The 25,256-nt window shown below is 35.9% G+C and overlaps 2 protein-coding genes across 2 annotated transcripts; both read right to left on the bottom strand.

Annotated features, from left to right (window-relative positions):
* Window positions 1–816: 816 nt before the first annotated feature.
* LOC129283458 (uncharacterized) lies at window positions 817–14,052 on the bottom strand. The gene is made up of 10 exons (XM_064114934.1): window positions 13,625–14,052; window positions 12,848–12,966; window positions 9,388–9,615; window positions 8,082–8,224; window positions 7,231–7,315; window positions 6,692–6,869; window positions 5,623–5,819; window positions 4,821–4,983; window positions 4,291–4,409; window positions 817–3,810 (listed from the first exon to the last, which is right to left on the bottom strand). Exons 1-10 carry the CDS (start codon window positions 13,692–13,694, stop codon window positions 3,496–3,498), a joined length of 1,617 nt encoding a protein of 538 aa, XP_063971004.1. The 5' UTR covers window positions 13,695–14,052; the 3' UTR covers window positions 817–3,495.
* On the bottom strand, window positions 9,688–12,863 carry LOC135157860 (uncharacterized). The gene has a single exon (XM_064114932.1). It carries the CDS (start codon window positions 12,809–12,811, stop codon window positions 10,352–10,354), a length of 2,460 nt encoding a protein of 819 aa, XP_063971002.1. The 5' UTR covers window positions 12,812–12,863; the 3' UTR covers window positions 9,688–10,351.
* Window positions 14,053–25,256: the final 11,204 nt, after the last annotated feature.

The raw sequence follows: 25,256 nt of genomic DNA, 5'->3' as shown, positions 1-25,256 counted from the left end.
GCTAATTGGTGCATTGAGGTCTACGTACCTTTTGTATTTAATCTCATTTAATTAACTGTTTTGTTTTCTTGCAACTGTTTGAAAAGTTTTTTGTTGTTGAGATGTTCCTGTAACCGGCAAAACTTGAATTTGGAAATTGCAAATCAAAAATAGCCTCAATTCCAGTAAAATGCATCATTTAACTTCCGTTATTGTTCAACATCAATTCTCCACCACTACACTCTAAGAAATATTGAGTAAAATTTTACTCAAAATGAAGTCGTATGGGCACATGGTCAGAATTGAGTAAAGGTTTTTAATCAACTAGATGGGTAATATTTTACCCATTATTGAGGTTCGTTTTACTCAGTGAATAGTAAAGTGTGTTTTACTCAAATTTCAGGTAATTTTCTTTTTACTAAAATAAGGCCAGAAAACTCCTTCCACAATGCTCCTTGTGGTTTAATTTATGTTTTACATCAAATTTGACCATGTGTCCTTTTTCATATGTGTCATGTGTAAACGTCATTTTAGTCATAAATTAGCAATTCATTATGTAAATCAATTTTTATTTGGTAATGTCATCATGGACCCCAATGTTCCTTTTTACAGGACATATCTTTAAACTCTGCTGAAAATGAACTCCAAGGCCAAGACGGAATGATGTTATGTTATGAAATTATGCATATAAATAGAGCCTCAAAACCAGTATGCATGAAACTCACAGAAAAGTGGAATATGCCAGTATATAATTGTCCAAATTAAAAAAAAAACATATCTGAAAAAGACTCCATAACGTTACAAAGCAGGCGGTACCTTAATGCCGGTGTGTATTTTACAAAAAGATCTTTTAATTTTTTCATCTTATAACAAGAAAGCAAATATTAAAATGCAAAACACAGAACATTAAAAAATCTAAGGAAATTCAGCCTAAAAAAAAGAAGGGAGAAAAAAAGAAGCCCAACATTTATTATTGTAGAAACAAGAAGTAAAAGGTAGTTGCATAATTAGAAAAATAAGACACTTTTGTATTTAGCAATTAGAGATAATGATCAGATGATTATAGTCTACCCTCTAAAATTTGACCTCAAAAGAACTTCAATAATCTGCAGAGCAAACAAGAAAAAATGGCTCTTGTTCTTTAACACTTAACACGCTTAGGACAGAAAAAATACAATTTTTTTTAATCTTCCATTTTTCAAAAATTTTCATATTCAAGCTGATTCTAACAAATTTTCGTAGCATGAAAGAGTATGCAATTTTGTGTCAAAATTGAAGGAGGCTGAAGCATCTGTTCCATGTAATTTCTCATTGTTTTTACAAAAAGAAAAACACTAAAAATGTAGCTGATAGAAACCGTGGTCACTATTATTCTGGCTTTTTCACTCATGCACTCACACCCAATATCCACTCAGAATTAGTAGAATGGCTTCATACCAGTGCCAGTTTATGGGTTTCGCAAAAACCATGATGTTTGCCCCATTTGTGTGAAGTAGTCCTGGCCACATGGGAATGTGAATTTTGTTGTATTGGCATATATATAATTAACAAATACAGAAAATGGCATGTACATAAGCCATAAATTTGGTTCACAATAAAAATCTCAATATATGCTTTTAACATTTTGGCTGCATACAACTATAACAATGAAACATGCCCAGGACAATATGCAACACAAGAAAGCAAATATTAAAATGCATATCAAAACACAGAACATTAAGAAATCTAAGGAAATTCAGCCTAAAAAAAAAGGAGAGAGAAAAAAAGAAGCCCAACATTTATTATTGTAGAAACAAGAAGTAAAAGGTAGTTGCATAATTAGAAAAATAAGGCACTTTTGTATTTAGCATTTAGAGATAATGATCAGATGATTATAGTCTACCCTCTAAAATTTGACCTCAAAAGAACTTCAATAATCTGCAGAGCAAACAAGAAAAAATGGCTCTTGTTCTTTAACACTAAATACGCTTAGGACAGAAAAAATACAATTTTTTTAATCTTCCATTTTTCAAAAATTTCATATTCAAGCTGATTCTAACAAATTTTCACAGCATGAAAGAGTGTGCAATTTTGTGTCAAAATTGAAGAAGGCTGAAGCATCTGTTCCATGTAATTTCTCATTGTTTTTACAAGAAGAAAAACACTCAAAATGTAGCTGATAGAAACCGTGGTCACTATTATTTTGGCATTTTCACTAATGCACTCACACCCAATATCCACTCAGAATTAGTAGAATGGCTTCATACCAGTGCCAGTTTATGGGTTTCGCAAAAACCATGATGTTTGCCCCATTTGTGTGAAGTAGTCCTGGCCACATTTTTGTTTGTATTTTGTTGTATTGGCATATATATAATTAACAAATACAGAAAATGGCATGTACATAAGCCATAAATTTGGTTCACAATAAAAATCTCAATATATGCTGTTAACGTTTTGGCTGCATATAACTACAACAATGAAACATGCCCAGGACAATATGCAACACAAGAGTTGCCCTCATATAAAAACCAATGCTAATTCAAAATGTTACAAATTCGAAGAGTTGTTGATTATTTGAGAGAACAATGGAGAGCGCATTGCAAAGCATCTTTCTGTATGATTGGTTTTTCCAAAGAACATGAATATGATGTTATTAAAATCCTAAGATAACAACAGGAATTGTAAATCTAAAAACTGTGCTGCATTACAAAGTGACTAAAAAAAACTAAACACTTAGAAAATTTTCATTATAAAGAAAACCAATTTATGAACCCCAAATTATACATATTTTGGAAGAGTAACTTTTCCCGCATCTTCGTCACCATTTAATGTGGAATGTGTTTACGCTTGGTTGAACATGGTGCATTGTTTGCGAACATGTATAATTCGACTTGTGCCAAAAAATAAAAACAACAAAAAAGCAACTCCATCCTTATCAAAGTGGCATAACATTTTAACGAAAAGGTTTTTAGCAAAGTAACTTAGCAAGAGTGCTGTTACACCTATCGACTAAATTCTGTGTAAAGATTAGATTGATCTATCAAGTATTCTATGAGTGAGCACACATCAAAGAGAAAATGGTCACTTATAGACATAAAAAGGACTATTGATACTCTTGAAAAGTGATCATTGTTTTCTTTGACGTGTGCTCACTCGTGAATGGCTCCACGGATCTATCTCATTTTTTACACAGAATGTAGTTGTTAGGTGTAAGAACACTTCTTTTAAGTTATTTTGCTCAATACTGTTCCGTTAAAAAGTTACACCAGTTTGATATGTGTGGGGTTGTTTTTTGGGGGGTTATTTTTACTACACCCCTACTTTGACACTTTTTACATCTTTTGATCAATGTGCTATGTTCATCCAAGCGTAAACACATACCACACAAAAATGGTACCGAAGATGTGGGAGGAGTTACTCTTTCAAAATATTATAATAGTTTGGGGTTCATAAATCCGTTTTCTTTTTAATGACAATTTTCTAAGTGATCATTTCAATATCAAAAGGCCTGTTGATAGAACAACACATTCCAAGGCTTCATTTCTGGTTGAAATGGTAATATGCCCTGAAGGCTCTCACTGAACCAGATTCTTGACCTCCTGGTTTGACATCAAAAGCAATGGTGTCCATTACGACCCACATTGCCCGCGCCTGGCATGGATACTGTAGATCAAAGATCTGAAAGATCTTGTAGCACAAATCTACAGCTGCAATGAGACTCTTCTGCTCAAGAACGTGGTTCTCCAATACAACAAAAGTCTGAGCTGGATTGCCGTAGTGTCCTCCTAGGGCCAGGATGAACGGTTGCTTTCTCCCATGCGTAGATTTATATGCCTCTACATTGGTCCCCTCCTGACATGAAAGAAAAGAAAAAAAAATGCCACCATGAAATGTGCATAAAAATTGCTTGTAACACACTCTCATATGCTGAAGTACAGTTGAAATGTAATGTTAGGTGCATCAGAAATTATCCAGGGGGTATTATTACTTATTTGACTGACCATTAAATCTAATCTTTAAATATACAGTGACATTGTTATCGACCAACTTAGTTATTCCTGGGTATGGAAAGAAACAATAGTGATATTGTGTCTTGGAAAGTTGCAAAAATAAGTAGAAATATCTCCAGCTAAGGTGCCACATATATCCACAGCCCATTGTGAAATATTTGCCATAGAATGTATCATCCCACAAAATTTGAGAGAAGGGCTATTTCATGTAATGCTTCTCACTTTCACCTTCTTACCCTCTAACCACTTCCCCTTCCCAATCTACCAAAAAAAAACAGTTCTTTTTTGGAATGGCCATGAATCTTCTCATTGCTATAATTACCTTTTGAAAGTCAATGAAATTATCCAAGGCTTCTTGGATGGAAGCTCTTCCTCCCTTTGTTGACTTCTTTCCAGGGAACAAATGCGAGAGAAGGCAAAATGCCAGGTTCATCCTCTCATCTGTATCAATAATATTAAAGAAAATTTCTTTAGACTGATGATACATGTTTATCATATTTTCATGCACTATTTGACTCGGCCTTCATTGTATCCATCGACTTAAACAAAAATATTTGTGACGACTTTTAATGCTGAAATCTATAAATGAAAAAAAAAGATGGAATCACAACTGCACAGTCAAAATTAACCCCTCCCCCCTTCCAATGTATATATGGGTTTGTTATTTGTTCCTTCTTCAAACATAATGTCAATAAGATTTAATCTGAAAACTTTTTTATTTTGGTACAAACTACTCAATCATAGATTTTCTTCATAACACAATAAGAACTACAGAAAAACTTTGGGTGATGGTGAAGCGAGCAGTACAATTATTTGCCAATTTGCTTACTATATCTGTAAACAATATCATACCTTGACTGAAGTCTGTGTCTTTTCTATGCTGAACGTTAAATCTGGCCTTCCACCCTGGGCTTACTCGGTTTGCATATTCTAGGATGCACGCAGACACCACCGGCCACTTTGTATAGAGGTGCTTTCCTCTCCCCGAAAACAGCATTTCGTAGTCTTGCTCAATCTATGAATCAGAAAGATAAAATCAATAGCATGCATATCTCATTGTCTTTTTTTTATGGGTGTATTTTTTTTCTTCTTTTGGCCATGTATTGGCTGCATCAATTTGACATGAAAATCATAAGAATAGTACAAGTAACACAAGTCGTGCACAGTCTGCAATGTGATCCAGCAAATACTGGGTGGGTGAATGCATATTTACAAGACTAGGACTTCAAATTAAATAGATATTGAATAAACTGTATCAAAATTTATCCCAGTCAAATTTGCTTAAATGTAACATTTTGAATCATGGAATTCCTCTGGGAATGAAATCAACAAAAAAAAAGATAAAAAAGAAAATATAGATAACATGTCTGGACAATTAATAAAGTGGGTGAAATTTAAAAAAAAGACCCTAACCTACTTTTCTAACCACTTCACTGGACGATTCTTGAGGAGTTCTTCATACAATGTCATTTTCAGAATGTGTGCAGGTATTTTTTTTGTTTTTGTTGAATGCTCCATGTAGATATAACAGAAAAAGCAGTTATTTTTATGTGTACATGCGTATATCACATACATAGATCTATAACCGACTGTATTAATATCCTTCATCTTGATTTCGTTAGATAAGGGACCTGCTTATTAAACATTTACTTACCATTCCAGGGGAAAGGAGATGTGGAAACTCATCCAGCACTTCAGCCACAAAAGGCTTTTGTCTGGAACTTCCCGGCAGTGTTGAATGTACAAAGTCCTTTCTGTATGCTGATGTCAGCTGCATTTTGGCCACAACATCTTTTTGGGGGGTGTTATGACTTTTCAACCATTCAGTGATGACTTTCATGTCTGCAAGATCTGATCAATAATAATGGAACTCTTAAGATATCAATCATTATCAAATCAAGCCCAAGTTAAAATGGATGAACCTCCTGTTCATCCTAGTATTTTTCTAACTTTAAGCTGTATGTTTTATCAGGCAGCATTAAAATTTAATTTGGCTGCTAATTAGTATCAAAGTAAACAAGGTTTTACCAGGTAGTATTTGACTTATTTTTTAATACAGTTAAACCTGATTAGTCGACCTTTCATACGTCAAATATTCGCCCAAGTCAAAGCAATCTTTAAGACCAGATTATGCAAACATGTTTTAATGTATACTCTTCTAGGTTAAATTTCTCCCAAGCAAAACAGATTTCTATGGTCCCAAAATATTCAACATAGCCAAATTACCTGTAATTGAAAAGGGTGTCACATTACCAGCATTTACTCCCTTCAAAAAGAGCTGATTTTGCTATAACATGCATTTGCCAGACCCCAACCAAAGAAATTAGTACTTCAATGGGACAAAAAGGAAATACAAAATTACATTCAACTCGAAAAATGCAAAGAAAGTCGGATCCCTTTCTCTAAGTTTTGCTATAAACATGCCCATGGCGGCCAAACTATGAAAATTAACACAATCTACATATAATTATGTTTATTTACTAGCTTGAACCCCGGGAACAAATTTCTTGCTACTGGGCAAGTATTTTTTAAGCCTGCTTGACTATCCAAAAGGAGAACCGGAATCAACTGGACCAGTTACACCAGTAAAAATTCAACTGGTAACTCTGGAAATTGGAACAAAATAATACTGTTCCAGTTGAACTGGACCAGTAAAAATTCTACAGGTTGCATTAGACTGTTATATGCTTTGGAAATTATTGGTAACATCTGTAAGTGCATACCATAATTCATCTGAGGAGATGCTAGATCCTCACTGGAAGATGTTGAAGCTATATCCTCAGGACTGCCAACCCCGACTTGCTTCTTGTCTTTCTCCGCTGTTATTCTTCTTAAATACTTGAGTCTATTCTCTATCCTACCACCTGCAGGACATTTGGAGCTTTTGAAGTACCATTCCTCCTTTAAAAAAAAATCATCTGCATTAGCATGAATAATGCAACAATTCAAAGAGTAAACTATATAGCCATAACTTCAAATAAATTACTATCTTCAAAGTTCATGAGAAAATATAAAATATTAATCAGGCCATTATCACATTAATAAAGAGCTAGATGAAAGTAACTCACAGACAGAAAATTTGAAACTGAAACTTCCATCATGAAGCACAGGGGAAAATTTAATAATGTGCTTCCTATCACAATATTCTAATGAGTAACAGGAAATTTTTCTTTGGACTAAAAGGACTTTACTGATATGTGCCACAGATGAGTTTTAATTGAAATACTGACACAAAGTCAGTCTCCACAAACTGTCTACTCACATCTCCATTTCCAGCTGGATCTTTCAAGAAGGGGAATTCTGCGACGATTGAGGAGGCCATTGCCCGTTTCATGTCAGGGCCAGGTCTGTTTAGTAAGAGAAATTAACATTACAGTTTAATGTTTATTTATTTATTCAGGATTTAGTTTGGTTTAAATACAGTAAAGAGCAAATTAGGTAGTTTGAATGAAAATCATACATTTGAAAGATTATACATTGCATGTGTTTTAAGGAGATTTCGGTATTTCCACAGGACGTTAAATTTCTAGTCAACTAGTTAATTGAATTTCTTTAAACCAAGTGAAGCTTGTGATTTTCTGAATTCTTAAAGAAAACATAATTTTGCTACTATTGACGTATAAATAAGTCACTCATGACAACTGATTATTCCATGAAGCGATATATGTTTATTAGCAGACAAGAAGATGTAAATCTCTGAGTATTGCACTAAACAATGTGTTTTTATTCTCTCTGTTTTCATATACAGATTGAATGATTTGGAAGGGAGTTCCAGAATAAACTTTCATCCTCCATAGACCATACAATATGCGGTGTTAGCCTTGTTATTTGTTGTCTCACTTGACTCAAGGTTACTAGTAGCAGGTATATTTTAAGCTTGGCAAATATCCTTCAGAGCCCTGTTATACCATACTTTGAAAAATGAGATGCCTGATGAGGGAAAGGAGGATTTTCAAATCAACTGGACATGAGAAAGGGACCTAGTCAGGAAGGTCAAAGTCTAGCTGTAAAGTGAATGTGATTTCTTGCAAAAGAAAGAAGAAGAATGCACAATGCAGACAGAAACAAGGCAATAGCATATGAGCCATTGCAAATACATGTAACATTCATTACCTTAGGCCATGCAAGTTTACAAGGTGCTCTGTACACAAATTACAGACGACACGAGTGTTGTGTGGTGCGCAGACTTTCATTCGAGTTACTTCCGCCAACGTTTTTCTTCCTTCCATGGTTTTCTTTAGAATTTCACCCACATCCTATAAAAAAATCAGAATTGCACGAGTTAAGAAAATGTTGTGTTTGTGTTTTTTAATTTTTTTTCATAATAGTACAGGTGGTATTAAATCTTTTCTGGCACATTTCAACATCTTCCAAAAGCATTTGCTAAAAAGGGATTCTTACAGATACAGTGCATGTATTTTTGATCGATTTTGCATGCATAGTAATAAATGGGATAATCACAGCTCAAAATAACATGCAAAAAATGTGCTACCCAGCAGATAGAGTGTTCTTTGTTTTCAACAGACCTTGGTGATAAAAATAGCAACTGGGAGTCAATTTAATTACATCTCTGTATTCTAAAGGGACTTACAATTTCAATGTTTTTATTATTGTTCTGAACTTAACATCATAGACAGCGTGGCTCTTAAATACTTTGCTCAGGGACACACAGAGTGGTTTTGACTTTTATTTCCACATAAAAAAGAATAGATCTGATTGAAAGCTTTCGTTAACGCCATGTGGTAAGCCTTAGGGAAAAGGCCGTTGATATACATGTATCTTTCTTCAAGGGACCCACTTATAGGGCAATTAGAGGAATAAAAGAAAGGAAGTGAATGCAATGGAATTTGAATTTAAAAACACAAACACAAGACTTGTTTTTCAGGTTTCAATTTGATACGTTTTTAGCTTTTTGTTTTGGTGTTGAAAACACTGAAAAATGAAATGAAATGGAAAGAGGAAAAATAGAAAAAGATCAAGATCAGAAAATGTGTGACCAGTTCACAAATTCGAAGAGTTTAGTTCTGAAAAGAACTGTTGGTATTCCTTGTTGAGTTTATTTCTGTAAAGAACGGTTGGTTTCTTGAAAGGGTTAACTATAATATTTGTAACTATAGTATTATTTCAATAAAAGGAGATATCGACTCGACATGTTTCGAACAGTATGCTCTATTCGTCGTCAGGAGTATAACTCAAAGAATCATTCAGTGCAATTTATGCAGTGGTAACCGCACAAATGGGTCCGGTGCTAGCGGAATTGTGATTGTTTAACGAAAGCTTTCAATTGTGAATACTCACTCACCATGAAAACCTAGAGAACATTTAGAATAGCCATGATATAAATACACGTAAATAATATAATATGGCCTAATTATTTAGACTGAATGAATTACAATTTTTTTTTGAAATGTGAACTTACGTATCTTACTGCTTTCTGGCGCTTGAGTGGTGGCGTGTCACTGCTGCTGTTCAAATCATTGACTACTGATGAGCATGAATCTTCATCTACTGCAATAGTTGAAGCCTGAGAAAGGTCTAAAGCAACTGATTCCACATCTGATATCATGAAATCATCAGACAGCTCGGGTGACTCCCAGCCCATCTGCATGCCTGTCAGTATAGATTCTGCAGAATCGTTTGCTTTATCCTGAAAGGATGAAAATACACAGTCTGTCAAAAGGTTTCTGCAATTCAACATTTAAATTATTATCTCGATTTTTCACATCATTTTACTTGAAATCAAAATTATTGAAATGTACTTGTAATGTATGTCTATTCTCCTTTGAAAAGATGCTTCTGATTGTACTAGTTCAAATAGCTATAAAATTAAACATTATGGAATGTGTAAGACAACTGAATTACGGTACCATGTCAAAAGTGAAAATTAGTGTTCACTGTCGATGTCAAATTTCTTAATTTGTTTTAGGATAGATAGAGTGTAATTGATATTGTCATATTGAAGTGGTTCTGCATGAGTGCCAACATTGTATCCTAAAGATAATTAAACACTTTTGAACTAATAGTGTTTACATTTAAGGTGTTTTATACCTTCCATTATTTGAGATTCAATACTGATGGTGTATTGTTTGAAATGGAAATGAACTGACATTCCTATTATATGAATGTATAATGATGCATAGAAGTGCTACAGTAAACAGAGATATGGATGATCAAAGTTATATTACAAAAATGTCTTTGAGGGGTTTACTTTGCTCCTTCTAAATATTCAGTTCTATGTAAAGGCTATTATTAAGAAAAAAAATTGTACATACACATTTATTCGTTGAAAGAAAGTACATAAGTTTGAACTGGTATTGAGGAATTGAAACTACAGTGTATTGTACCTGTACATCATTTTTGGCTCTGAGTTAACTTTGATGCACTTATGACAGCATGTATCGGGTAGGAATGTACCACCGATGATCTGCAATACCATGACTCTTCACTGCATGAACAGGTCTGTGTTCAAACAGGTTTTCAGGATCAACCAACTGCAATGTAGCCAACTCATCTTCTGATGCAACATAGGCTTGAAAGTGATCATGAAAGTAATATGTCTTCCATGGTTGGATCATCAAATATAGTCTATCCTGCTTTCTCATAAGACAATCAATTCTTGAGAAAGATGGTAGTTCACCACACCAGTCAGTTAGCAACATTATATTAGGTCTGTATGTGTATCCATAAAATGTTACTTTATCACACAATTCTAGTACAGCATCAGGTTCACAGCTCAACAGCTGACATACTTCTGCCTCACTATCAAGATCACACACTTTAACAAATTCTGAACTGTGGATGCATACACATTCGCTGTTGATGTTTTCTTTCTTGAGCATTCTGAATGCTTGATCTTCCTGGTGTTTACGTGCAATTGTTTTGGCAATGTTCTTGTAGTTATTGCAAGTTTTTGCCCACCTTTTCAAAGGCTTGTGCTTTCCTTCTTGCCTCATACAAGCATACTGTGACAAAGGACCTAGCTCTCCCATTGCTCGGGGATAGTGGAGAAGATTGTGATGCTTGGGGAGGAGATGGTTATCAGGAAATAGTTGCAAATACAACTGATGATGCTCACTAATCCTTGACTGCAAGTAGTAGGTAACAGCAATGCTAATGTTTGGTGCTATGACCAGCTGGAAGATTTCCAGAAGAATTGTGAACAACCTCCAGTATTCACACCCTTCTTCAACTTTATCTCCCACAATCAGAGGTATGAATTCAACAAGACAGCTCATCTGTGATGCCTTTTGACCACTTGCTCCTAATGGGTTGTTAAGGTGACTTTGAAGAATGAGGCTGGGCTTGTTTGCGTGTTCTGTTACGCCGTAGCTGAATGACCGAATACGACTGTTTAGTTCATCAAGGCTAAATCTGCCCTGTTGTATGAGCTCAGACAGGACAAGTTTCATCTCAAATGGAAGTAACCCTTCTAGGAAATCGTGCATCAGGTCAGGAGCATAGTTTTGTGATACGTGGTAATAGCTCAGTGAATTGAGAGCACATGATCTCCGGAGTCCTGTTTGGGATACATCTTTTAAACTGATATCATAATCAACGTTTTCTTTAGTACGAAGTAACCTTTCATCAACAACTACCTGTTTTCTGCATATTGCCTTAAGTGCCTTGCAGAACCTGCAATAGTAGTTTGCACTAAAACTTCCAGCAAAGCCAAGTATGGTATTGAGAGCCAAGTTATCACCGACTGCCTGGAGAAGTCTCAGACGAATGGTGCCGTTGAATCCATCTGGACTATCTATATGTAGACCTTCCGTAAAGAGAAGTTCAAGATCATCAGAAATACGCTGCAGAACAGCATTAACACCATATTTGGACACAAGAGAAGATTTTGCTAAAGCGACCAAAAGTACATTTTCAAGCTTAGCTTGATATTTCTTGGGCAAAGAAGCAACAGTTAAATAGACTCCAAGAAGTTTGTGTTTCCCTTTCTTTGAACCGAGGGGATTTACTGTCTCGAAGTCATCATTATAGAGTAACAATTCAATATCCAAACAGTTTTGTTTCCCTTCAAAAGTCCTATAATATGATCCATCTCTATAAGTCTGAAGAACTTCTTTCTCACCAGCACTGTCTTTTTCTTGACTGATGACCGACATATAGCCTGGTTGTTCCAAGAACACTTTAAGACTGTCTCCTATTGGCACATACTGAAAAGTTTCATCAACTTGTTTTTGCTCAGTCCTTCCAGTACGCACATTCAAACATTCTCTGTATGCTTTGCCCAAAACAATTTCTTCTGGCTCAATAAGAACTTTACATTCGTGGGCATATTGGTTTTGCTTGTGGACAGTAGATAAACTGAAATAATCAAATGGATCTTTCACCATGTGGAGGACTGACTGTAGACTGTCAATTTTATCATCTGACGGTTTGATATCATGAGCTATGTCCTCAATGACGGGGGCTGACACTTGTAGAACTGCTTCATTTACATTCCTGAGCAGCTCCTGTGTGTCACAAATGATGCTTTGCACAGTAGATGATGGCAGGGAAGAGCTTTTAAGTTTTGCTACATATTCAGAAACAGAATGTTTGATATTTGCTGATATTTCCTCGTTGGGTTTTTCATTTGGCAGCACTTCTGACTGATCTGATACACTTTCATCATCAGAAACAGCATTTCCATCACTGACATTTTGTGCAATGGAATCATGATATTGTAAGTGCCGCTTGTAGCTATAACCATGATAAAATGTTTTAAAACATTCTTGCACATGACACACAAGTTTTGTTCTGGTCTTCGTATTGATGTTATGGATCTTTAAATGGTTCCATAGATCCCCACTTTTTTCAAATGATTTCACACATTTGCAACACGAAAACATTTTCTTTCCAGGAATATCTTATGGCTGCTTACTAACCTTTCTCTTCCAGTCATCAAAACGGTTAATGAATTTAAGTCTTGGACCCAACTGCGGGATCACGTCCTTCACGAGATTTGCATCAAGCAGCTTGAATGCTGATGAGTCAATGCCACAATCTAAATGGAAAGAAAAAGATATGGTAAATTCCACTTTTTGTAAAGAAATATCAATTATCAATACAACGATGATTAACTAGGTGTGATTCAATCCATACAGAATACATGACAATCGCATTTTTACTTCAGTCATTTCTATCTATATCTAAGTTAGATGTAGACCCCTCGGCTCTATACATTGTAGGATCTAGCTTTGTTCTTATAATGATTTGAGTCAAATAAAAAACAAAAACAAAAAACACCTGTAGGAAAAAAAAAATAAAGAGGATTTATCTTTGTTATAATTTTGTTTGGTATAAACAATTTTCCCTATCTCATATCATTTCGGGCAAACTCAGAATTCGGAAGTCTTTCGATTTCGGCAGTCTTTTAACGTTAGTCAGTAGCCTAGAATCTAGATCAGATGGAGTAAATATATAAATGCTATACAATGTTGATTCAAGATCAAAGAAAAATCTGTACTGCTGTAGACCTAGTTTTAACTTAGACACAGCATACACAGACCAAAATCAGGTACCAGCTAGGAGGCAGGACCGCACGCGACCACGGCCGGCTCAGCCCGGGGCTGCGCCACCCAGTACAATGGCTGTGCGTTCGAGCTCATGTTGAAGAATTAGAAAGAAATATATACTCTGGTCTACTGGTAATGCATACTTACTTCTAAAATTGACGATTTGGTCGGTCAGCTCCCATTTCCTCAACAACGAAGCAACTTTGTCGTCCGCCATTTCACCGCTGTGTACTCAGGTTGGGTACTAATAGATCTATATGGCCTTTAGTATTATGCACACATGGTTTTTTTCCTATGCGGCCGCGTGCTGTGCAGGGCTTTTCGTGGAGGCAGTGTAAATCTGGGAGTGCAATTTACACAGAGTTAAGTAAAATTTAATGCCACTGGAGCAAACTTTACTCATCAAGAATGAGCAAAACTAAAAATAGACAAAAATTGGAGCAAACTTTACTCAACAAGAATGATCAAAACTTAAAAAGGAAAAAAAAGAGTAAATAGTCAGAGTTTGCTCAATATAGGAGACTTGTACGTTGTAAAAAGTACATTATTGCTCAATATTGAGCACTCTTGTGTTTACCTCGGCGATATTTTACCCCATGGATTTAGAGTGTAGGATATCCCTTTCCGTAATATTGTTAATTCATCTAACCGTAGTGCTAACACAACATATATCGTTTACTATCAAACTTCACTATTCATGCTTTTTCAATGTCAAGTCAATGCGGGCATATTTGAGTTAACACCAAACCAAAAGAGAGGCAGGAATTGGGCTCACCTACGGACTTGATTAGTATTCAGGCTTGGTCCAGGTCAAGCTAGCAAATGGAAGTAGAATATAATTTTGCTCGTCTTCAAAACTTGTAATTTAAATCTCTCACCAGACTTTTGGATTTCTTGAAATATTTCCGATTGTAAGTAAAGGAAAATATGCCATTAAAAAGATTGATATTACATATCTTCAAGTTACTTTAAAAGTTGTCCATATGTGCATTGATGTAGAAGATTTATTTTTTAAGCTGCAGTGTATCCTTTAATTTAATTTTCTATTTTTTCGGGGGATGAGCGATTTTGTGTGTTTTCCTTTTTAATACCACAATCCTTCTTTCATAGATTTTCCGCAGAAGTTGCTTTGACCATGGAGATTTATGCTTTGGCATATTTCGATTATTATAAAGGTTCTTTATGTCGAATTTCGTCAAGTTAGCTGATGTCATCCAAATATAATCATGATAATATAGTAACCAAGTAAAGCGGGCGTTAAACTCGTCAACGGGCCTGTTAAGTATTTAGGATACATGTACGTTAAGCTATAACATGACAAAACAAAATACAGGATAAATGAAAAAACGGTAGAGAGACAATACAAGTCTTTTTTTGGGGAAATTTTGTCTATAAGCCTTCATCAAGAAATGATAAATTTATTAAGTCAACAAACATCATATATTGAATGAACATAATTTGTTGTCGTTTCAATGACATGATTCTTTTCCAGTATCCCAACATGGCCGTATATCTATGCGCATGCTGTTTTAATATTTACCGTCTGTGCAATACTATACACCTGCGTTTTATTTATTTATTTGTTTGGGGTTTGGGCAAATTTGAATTAAATAGTGGGTTTTAAAAATATATTGGGCAGGGGACTCTTCAGTATGGTGACAGTTATTCAAGTGATTCAGTTTTTGGGCTCGTCTGGGGACCTGATCAGTACACAGGCTGGGTAGAGGTCAAAATGGCAAATTGACAAGTTCGTAATTCCAGTCTGCGTAGTATCAAAATGAATGACATTGTTGTTAAGTATTCAATAAGATATACTCTAACTTTAATGACATCACTAATCATATATTTCTTCAATTGTTTTTTTCCTCACTTTTTCATAGATCCACAGGACAGAAATAATGCGTCATTAGTAAATGATATTTAGGCCTATCAGACATGTCAGATGGCCAAGTACATACTACTAACATGTCACTTCATGCAGAGTAGAAATACCTTCATTAAGTGTACATTGATGCGCTGTTCCAATCACATGGTCTTTGCATTTTCTGCACCCTGCTATATTTTTTCAGGCATGCTTACACAAAAATATTGCTTTGAAATTAGAAAAAATATCATTTTAACAAACTTGTCCATGGGGTAACTACGAACTCGTCTATTGCACAACCATCAAAACCAGGTAACGTTAAACAACAAGAATACGATCCTCCTCGTTCTAACAAAATTAAAGCCAACGGGAAAAAAAGATAAAGTATGGGAGTTGTTTTAGGGTAAATGCATTAAAAGGAAGTCATTTCATCTTGTATAATAAATACTAAAATATTGTTGATATTATCATCTAAATAATAGATGGTCGTAATACGTTATATATATTTTTCACCGTTCTTAAACTCAATTATTTACCTCATGTAATACGTTGCAAGATCACCTAGATTCTGAATATGAGAATGTGTAAGGAAGTTAAGCATACACATTTATTCTTGCGTCGTTTTGAAGTAGCACCCTCTGAGATCCGAGCATTATGCCGTCCTGTGCCATTGTGGGCCATTGCTTTGTACGCATTCGCGTTTGCACAGTGTTAGGCATTTTACTCCAATACCTAATTAGTATCAAATGATTATATTTTTGAAATATGCGATGGTAAATCACATCAAGATATAACAAATGTATGTGAGCTATGACGTTTACATGGGATAAAGAAATGGTCTACCTTATTATCGACCTTTACTCGTATTTAATCCCGGATTCTCCACCGGCGTAGTCCATGAATGCATTTCTAAGTTTAAATTGCACGATCTACGTTCTGATCAGTTTTAATGTTTTGATAAAATAGTGACTTACATGCATTGTAACCAACACTCAAAATTACTTTGACTTGGATTTTTTTAGATGTTTGCTCAGTATACAGAAGATGGTAACTAAAAACAAATGATGGGATATCTTTAAATTTGACAGCACGCGCAGTATGACAAAAGTGGATGGTTGCGCTTACGAATTATTGACCACCGAATATGGGCTCTCCTACATTAGCGCCAAACGAAATTTCTATGTCAGATGCCACAAACCAGGTGAGGCGTTTATGCGAAAATTAAACAATGGGGATAGAAAATACACATTTGTCCACTCTTTCTCTGCGTCATTTGTATAAGTCTTGCTAGTCTTGCAATTCTTCATGCGAATTGATACCCCCATGATAATAATTATTAAAGAATTAATAAAAATTATAATAAATGGATTAAAGATAATGAATACATGAATACATGTTAATCAAAATTATAATCTCTATATATTGTAAGTTGTTTGATATTCATTCGATTAATATTTTTTGTAACTGTATCCAACCTGATCTATTGTGACCAGTTCCGTGTTAAGTAGAGCAGTTTATATCCCAAATTAAATTGTTAAACATAAATGTTTCAATTAAATATTCTAGATGGAAGAATATGGTGAAAAAAAAAACTGAATTTGACATTCATGCTTGAAGGTTGGGTTACTTTTAATATGATGCTAGTTTGCGGCTCGTCGAAGGACCTGATCAAATTATGCATTCCATAATAAATGTTCAATATTATGCGCTTAGGAAGTAGACATTGGCTGCTTTTCCTATTCTCATTCTGGTCTTCCCACTTACTGCTGCAATAACCATGATAACGTCCATGACGTTTGGTTTCGGGGAGCTCAAGTGGTAGCAATATATTGATTATAGCCGCTCGTACAGTATGACATTAGTATTGAGTTGCGCTTATCCTTACAGTGCCAGAAAATGCTATTTCAGGTCTGCTAGTTTCTACATCTATGTATCATCGGATGCCACAAACCAGGTGAGACTTTTGTAAGGGTTACTAAAGAGCGCTAACAGAGCTCGTTCGGTTTAACATGGCTAATATTCCGTTTAAAGTGCTTTCCTGACGAAATACCGATTCTTAGCAGTCAAACTTTCAGAGCGAGGGAGTCTCTTGACTGGTGACACTAGTTTATCCGTTTACTTTCCAATCGAACATAAGGTATGTGCAATGTCTACTTCACGTAGACCTTGTGGAACATGGTTAAATTCAGTGTTCTTTGCAATGATGCTTCTGTGCACTTTCAAGATTGAAAACAAGTTAACTGTTATTCCCCTACTTACTACTTATCAAGTAAAATGGACAGGATCAACTAGCAAATAAACACTACGTGAGCCTTTGATTGACAAAATACTCTTCTTTCACCTTGTAGTCAAATGAACAATCGGCAAACTTCTTGTTGGGAAATGTTATGAAAAGTGTGGTATAATGGTGTGAGGAGGGAAACACGTCATCGAAATTTGGTGGCAAAAAGTTGTAAGATTTTACATCTTTCCTTGATTTTAAATGGTTGGGAACTTGGGAACTACCATGCTCTTATATGAAACACTTGCCAGTAGGACCTACTCTACACGGACAGTGCCTCTTGAAACAGGCAAGATTCTTTGGTGGGATATCCTTAAATTCAGCACCGCGATCACTATGACCAAAGTGACAAGTTGCGCTTACGGGATTGAAAACTTTAAAGCTGCTCGCTTATGACGGTACATATATTCAAATACCAAGCATCTATAAGATGCCACAAACCAGGTGAGAGGTCTGTTATCACATAAAACAGCTAGCATGCTCTCACATGAAACACTTTCAATAACTGTACATGGACAATATCGCTTGGAACGGGTAAGATTCTTTGGTGGGCTGTCCTTAAATTCAGCACCGCGATCACTATGACCAAAGTGACACGATGCGCTTACGGAATTGAAAACCTTAAAGCTGCTCGCTTATGACGGTACATATATTTAAATACCAAGCATCTATAAGATGCCACAAATCAGGTGAGACGTCTATTATCACATAAAACAACTAGCATGCTCTCATATGAAACACTTTCAATAACTGTACATGGACAATATCGCTTGAAACGGGTAAGATTCTTTGGTGGGCTGTCCTTAAATTCAGCACCGCGATCACTATGACCAAAGTGACAAGATGCGCTTACGGAATTGAAAACCTTAAAGCTGCTCGCTTATGACGGTACATATATTCAAATACCAAACATTTATTAAGATGCCACAAACCAGGTGAGACGCCTTTTGTCACATAAAACAACTAGCATGCTCTCATATAACTGTACATGGAAAATATCGCTTGAAACGGGGAAGATTCTTTGGTGGGATGTCCTCAAATTCAGCACCGCAATCACTATGACCAAAGTGACAAGTTGCGCTTACGGGATTGAAAACCTTAAAGCTATTCGCTTATGACAGTACATATATTTAAATATCAAGCATTTGTAGGATGCCACAAACCAGATGAGACAAAGAATATATTGTGTTATTAAAGCAATGGCGATAACTGGTTATATAAAAAAATGATGGGGGCCATTAGAGAGATAACAACGGAATGGAAGGGTTTGTCCCCTATCTCACTGGATCAATTTCTTGTTCGATATGTAAAAAAAAATGCATCCTAAGTTAGTTGATGTATACTAGCAGGTCATTACACACTTGCATATGAGGGTTCGGATGAAAAGGTGGAGGGATGTGAGACAGTTTTAATAAAACGACTGAGAAGTGTTTTGCATTTTACTTTTGTCAATTTGTCGTTCCAAACACAAGGCAAATAAATCAGAAGCGCTTAATTTGTGACGGTAGAACTTGCGCAATGTTGCCCTGCAACTAAAGCCCCATAACCAATTTCCTGGGATATATCTTCGAGAAAGGAAACATAAAAACTGCCCCTAACATATCTCCAAACATCAAGATGGTAAACCTCATAAATTCCCTTATTTAATAGGCAAAATACCCTTGCTACATCATCTATTCAAGAAAGTAGCCGAAACTGTGGATGTACGGAATATCAGAAGGTCTACTGGGCATATTTGGTCAGTAGCGCGATAGATTTTTGTGGTTACTCTACTCAGATATGTTAGTGAATGTCGTTGAATTCAGCACCACGATCCATATGACGAAAGTGACAAGATGCGCTTACGTGATTTGAAACACGAAAGCTGCTCGTTCACTACATATTAATCAAAATACCAAGCATTTGTCAGATGTCACAAACAAGGTGAGGTTTTAAAGTGAAAGATACTGAAACCCTTACAGATAACATTCCATACATTGATTTTAAATAGTGACAAATTCTAAACTGTGTGATGGAGAAATGAAACAAAAATTCATCTTATATAAACCTGGATACTGAAAACCAAGGCATATGGTCGGTATAGCACGAACCAAGCCAAACGTTGAAATCAAACAATAGCTCAAATGAGTATGACGTAATTATATTACAAAACCCAAAAATATCAATATACTAAAAATTTGAAATTGTGATATATAGCATATTGTCAACGATGACAGAACCGTGCGGTAAAGTTAGAAAATTGTGTTAAATGTATTTGTTCGACCGCTGTATTTTCGATCAGCAACAAAAGATGTCAAGACTCATCAGGAAACACTATGGTTTTTTTTTCATTTCATGTTCGCAAATATGAATAGACCGATATTACGTTTTTGTTGCTGGATGTGCTACAAATAATCGGGTGTGCGGCTCGTCTCCGGACCTGATCATTATTCAAGCTTTGTAGACATCAACGTGACCAACATTTTTAATTACAAGACGATGCGGTAAGGCATCTTGCTTCGCTGTGTTACCCTTCTTTTCTGCTTCTGTCCTCCGCCTTCAAAATGTATGACATTTATTTTTAGTTTTAACACACTCAGCAACTTCCCTCCTCATAACAGCATTTTCAATCTTAGAAATGTTTATGGAATAATTGCATTACGAATGCCAGTTAGTCTTACAATTAATATGCGTATGGTTAGACAAAACAATTGTTGGTATAATAGTTAATGTATTAGTTAGACCCCCCCCCCCTTCCTACATAGATGCCATAATGAACGGTTTGACATCTAAACGTGTACACTGTAGGCATGATGTAAATTCATCCTTTACGAAAATCTGCCTTTTCCACGATCACTTTCGATCTACGTTGATCATGTTGGTTCTTCAAAATTGAACCATTGCATTTTAACCTGCAGCAATTGTAACAGTCAATATCAGCATATTCCGAACATTTGTCTGAAACTTAATAATGGCAACTCGTGAAATGTGACGATAATAAAATACCCGTTCGGCAACTATGATCCTCGAGTTAAAGTGCATAACAGAATTGCACACAACAAACTGCACTTTTACTCCATACACAACCACATTCCAAGCATTCGTCGTATGCCACAAACCAGGTGAGATTTTGGAATGTTAGCTGCTTCTAGATTCATATTGTGCTAATTATACAAATCATTGAAAAAATTAAGTCATTCCTACCCAGTACTATAGCAGGTTTATTTACCAAAATATTGACTTACATGTAGCTGCTCAGTATGATGGGTCAACGACATCGGTCAACATTCAGAGGTCTTGTTAACTTCAAATGTCTTCAGAGGTCAGGTCTTCAACTTTGGCTTGTACTATATATGGGTACAAAAACAGACAGGAAGAAAAAGAAAATGTGCAGACATTTCCAAGATGCCTTTGGCTGAATGGTCATCGTTTGACCAATTATTAAATTCTGAGGCTTTCATATGTGTAACATATCATTAACAGAGGTAAAGATTGTGATCTTATAGCTAAGACATTCAAGGTACAATTAATATTAACCGACGCCATTGAATTTACGAGAAATGATGATGAAATGCCAATTTGCGGCTCCGTGGCTGACCTGATCATTATTCTGCAGTCGGAGATATCAACTTTTATTCGGCCGTTGGGACTCAGGAATTTGTATTTTTTCACTCTGTATACATCCCGGTGAGCTTGTGTCTTTAGGTCTAAAGGGAGCACAAGTGGTAATTACCGTTGCACATATCTGCCATATTGCCCAGATGTAAATTGACACAAAAAATGCATATTATTCATTTCACCACAATAGGCTGTGTCTTTACTCAATTGCCAAATAAATTCCAGAATTTCCAGATGCCACAAACAAGGTGAGACGTTTGAAAAAAACCATAGCCTTATACAATTTAAATGTTATTTTAATCCCGGATATTTAAAATGAGATGAAGTAACAGCTGAGCAAACGTATTCCCTTTGAAACACATTCGATGCCACATGCAGAAAATTGCCAGGCATGCACCTTGCCCGGCCATCCTTGTGAATGGGGAGATTCCCGTATGACCCCGTACCTATAAGTCATTTACAAGGGGAAGTATGCATTTGTGATGATAATTCTTTCTCGCTGCATCTTGGTCTGGTTATGAGCAGTACGTATGCTTTAGTTTATTGTATGTATTCATTCATTTATTTGTATTTTTAATTTTTTCACTCTTTCGGGGACATGCGAAAACAAATGATGCAACGTTTCTTAAAATATGACTCAAATTTACTAGACTGGTCGTGGGCGGCTACTGATTTGACATATACAATAATGAAGAACACTATTCTAATGAACGCATTTTAATTTTCATTTGGGGGGAACGATTGGAAAAGTGTCAAATCCTGATTTTATAAAAAGGTAAAACTATTACTGTTTCACTGATCAAAGGTTATTTGACAGAATCTGGCAATTTCTTTTTGGCGCAACTATTGCTTGGGTATTGATGTTGTACTATTTGCTCAAATTTCATTTTTTTTCCCATTAATATTTCATTTCAATTATGAAACATTAACACAAATGATTATTTCCTAAAATCACTCATCGGATTTTCACATGAAACTGGTGGCTTCGAATGGATGACATCAAAAGCAAAATTAGTGCCGTACTTTCTGTAGTGCTTCTTGAGAGATTAACATCTGCTTGAATACATTTGTTGCCCGTTGGAACTGCAGTCCCAAAACTTTTTGGTTTAACAAAGTTGAAAACTGTGCAAAGGTAAAAAGGTAACCCCTCTAGAATGATAAGGAGTAGTATTATGATTATAAATAATGTAATTACCGAAGCTAACTGATCTAGATCATGGATTTACTCTTTTCAAGTAATGATAATTGTGTGACTTGTTGGTGAACCTGATCCGATTTCAGGCGTTGCGGATATCAGAAGTTATATTGGCCTTTCAGTTTTCAGGACACGTTGCCGACCCTAACGAGCCGACGCGTCGGCTCGTTAGGGTCGGCAACGGTAGTTAGGGTCGCGACGATAGTTTGCCAATTAATATTAACGTGCATTTGCAACCATGGTGGTTTTGCTTATCGCCGGGTGTAATGAATATGTAAATAATTGATGATTTCATTTACGTGACTGTTTACATTATCTCAAGACATGACATTAACTGGTTATAGCTTGCTTTGAGATCAATCAATGATGGGGATAAGGATTTATCAATATGTTGAAATATTTTATTCCTATAAACTGATGGGAATAAATGTGTTGACTTTTAAATGTAAGTTGACATACATATCAATATCGTGCAAAATGCTGATTGTCAGATATACATTAGGTGTTCCCCGATGATTTGTGGTCATCATGTACATGTTTTAACTGGTATTTAAATGATGGAGTGCATGTATGGGTGTGATGTGTGTATGTGTGTTCCGTGTGTGTTCGTTTTTTTCAAGCTTTGTTTTGATTGGGCATGGCATGGACAACTTTTCCCGTGCAAGTGCATTCAGAAAGACCAGTATCTTCCGAAAATCTGTCATCAGCTTGTTATCTATTAACTTAAATGACAAGCGTCATTGCCTTCACATACCAATGTCCTTAGTATTGATTGCGCTTAACAGTGTTGGAACAACAATAATACACGTTTTACCCATATTCAAACAAACTCCAAGCATTGGTCGGATACCACAAACCAGGTGAGCTTCTAATTTGAAAAAAATGCTAGTCCCAGAAAAATAAGTCATTCGCGATAAAGCATCTGTGGTAGGTGGGCCTCATCAGTATCCTACATCAGAGTAATGGCATCAAGGTAGCTGCTGTGTCATTACGTTGATTTCAAAACATATCTGCTGTGTTGTGTCTTAAGTATGTGGTACATTTGATATGGCTTATGGGATGGGCATGATCATATCCATATTTTATATGAAAATGTCATCTACAGGCAATCCCCTAGATGTGTCGTTATCATTGATGTGAGAATACAAAACACTTTTTGCAGGTTTTTTTTTGGGGGGTGGGGGGATCTGAGTCGAACGTTTGCTAGTCAACAATGCAAAATCATCTAAATATGCTGAAACTGACAATGTTTTAATGGCTCTGAATGATAACTCAGTTTACCATCACGGCCCGTATGTCCAAAGTGATGAGATTATCGTACGAGCTTGAAAACTATCAAATGTTCATCAACTTTAGATTCAGCAAGATACCAAGCATTTTATCTTCTCAGATGCTTCCAACCAACTGAGACATTTAGGAAACCAATGGTTAGAAATTGGGAAATTGAACAAAATTCCTTTTCATAATTTTCTCATTATCTTTACAGGAGCAATCAATTGCAGCGCCCCATACATTCCAGTCCATGCACACCTCACAGACCGCCGATTGAACTATAACTTTGGTGACAGGATAACTGTGACTTGCAATACAAGCTCGGATACCTTTACCCTTCAGTGCCACAACAAGGGACTCTGGAGTGGCCCTGTAATTTCCTGTCCTGCACCATTATATCCACTTGGTATGATGAAATCGAAGTACTTTCTAAAGCTATCGTAGCAAAGAAATCGTCTATTTTTTTCGGAATTTAACGAAGTCGGTGAATAAGATTCCTTCAATTAGCATAAATGAATTGAAAAATCTTTGCGATTCGACTAAAACATGATGATTATATTTGACTAAAAACTTTAGTGTGTTGCAAGGAAATGGCAGCAGTCATGTTTTTCTTGAGTGATGCATCCCATTAATATATAATGTCTTTTTGTATTTCCCTTTAGGTCTTCCAGCTAAATGTAGCGCGCCAATAATTCCAAGGTACTCCGCGATTCAATCCCTTCAGTTGAGCTATAACCATGGGGAACGTGTGAATGTACAATGTGACAATAGCAGTGTTCAACCCTTTACACTTCAATGTAATACCACAGGATTATGGATTGGCCAAATGCGACAATGTCCTCCGCCAATTGCAGGTGATTAATTACATATCCTTCCGTCTAACACCTAAACCAAGATTGATGTAAAGGTCAATCAGTAAAAATTTGCAAGACATTAATAAAAAGCAAAGTAAAATAACAATATGAAGTGACGGAGGTACATTCGTTAAACTACAGTAAATACCTGGCAATATTCCCTAGGATTTGCATCTTGTCTATCAATGATTTAATGTGAATTTTACAACATATATTTTATCATGTATTTCCTTTTGAAATTCTCTTAGGAACTAGGCTCGAGTTGCCGGTGAAATAAATGTCCCCCAGTTATTGTCATGTCACCCTTATCAATTCCATATCTACTTACAATGTGTATTTAACATCACAGAGCCAGTACGATGTAACAGTCCGTACATCCCGAGGTATGGGTCAATTGATAACCTTCGTTTGGACTACAATGTTGGCGACAGTGTTAGGATCACATGTGACAACAGTACGGACAGCTATAACCTTCGGTGTAACTCTGATGGATTCTGGATGGGAAGCGTTCTTTCTTGTCCTGCACCAATTGAAGGTAGTGATACCATTTCATCCAATATATCCATTCCATACTATTTCACTCGCTATTGTGCCGTCATTGTTATGGTTTATATGTTGATTTTGGTAAAGCTAGGACAACGGATCCATGAACTTACTTCATGTCAATATAAAGTGATAATCCATTGATACTGCACTTACATTTTCGATTTGTTTTC

This window comes from Lytechinus pictus, unplaced genomic scaffold (genome assembly GCF_037042905.1).
Source record: "Lytechinus pictus isolate F3 Inbred unplaced genomic scaffold, Lp3.0 scaffold_20, whole genome shotgun sequence".
Classification (NCBI taxonomy): domain Eukaryota; kingdom Metazoa; phylum Echinodermata; class Echinoidea; order Temnopleuroida; family Toxopneustidae; genus Lytechinus; species Lytechinus pictus.
Note: the sequence above shows the minus strand (reverse complement) of the source record. Positions and strands in the feature narration are given on the sequence as shown.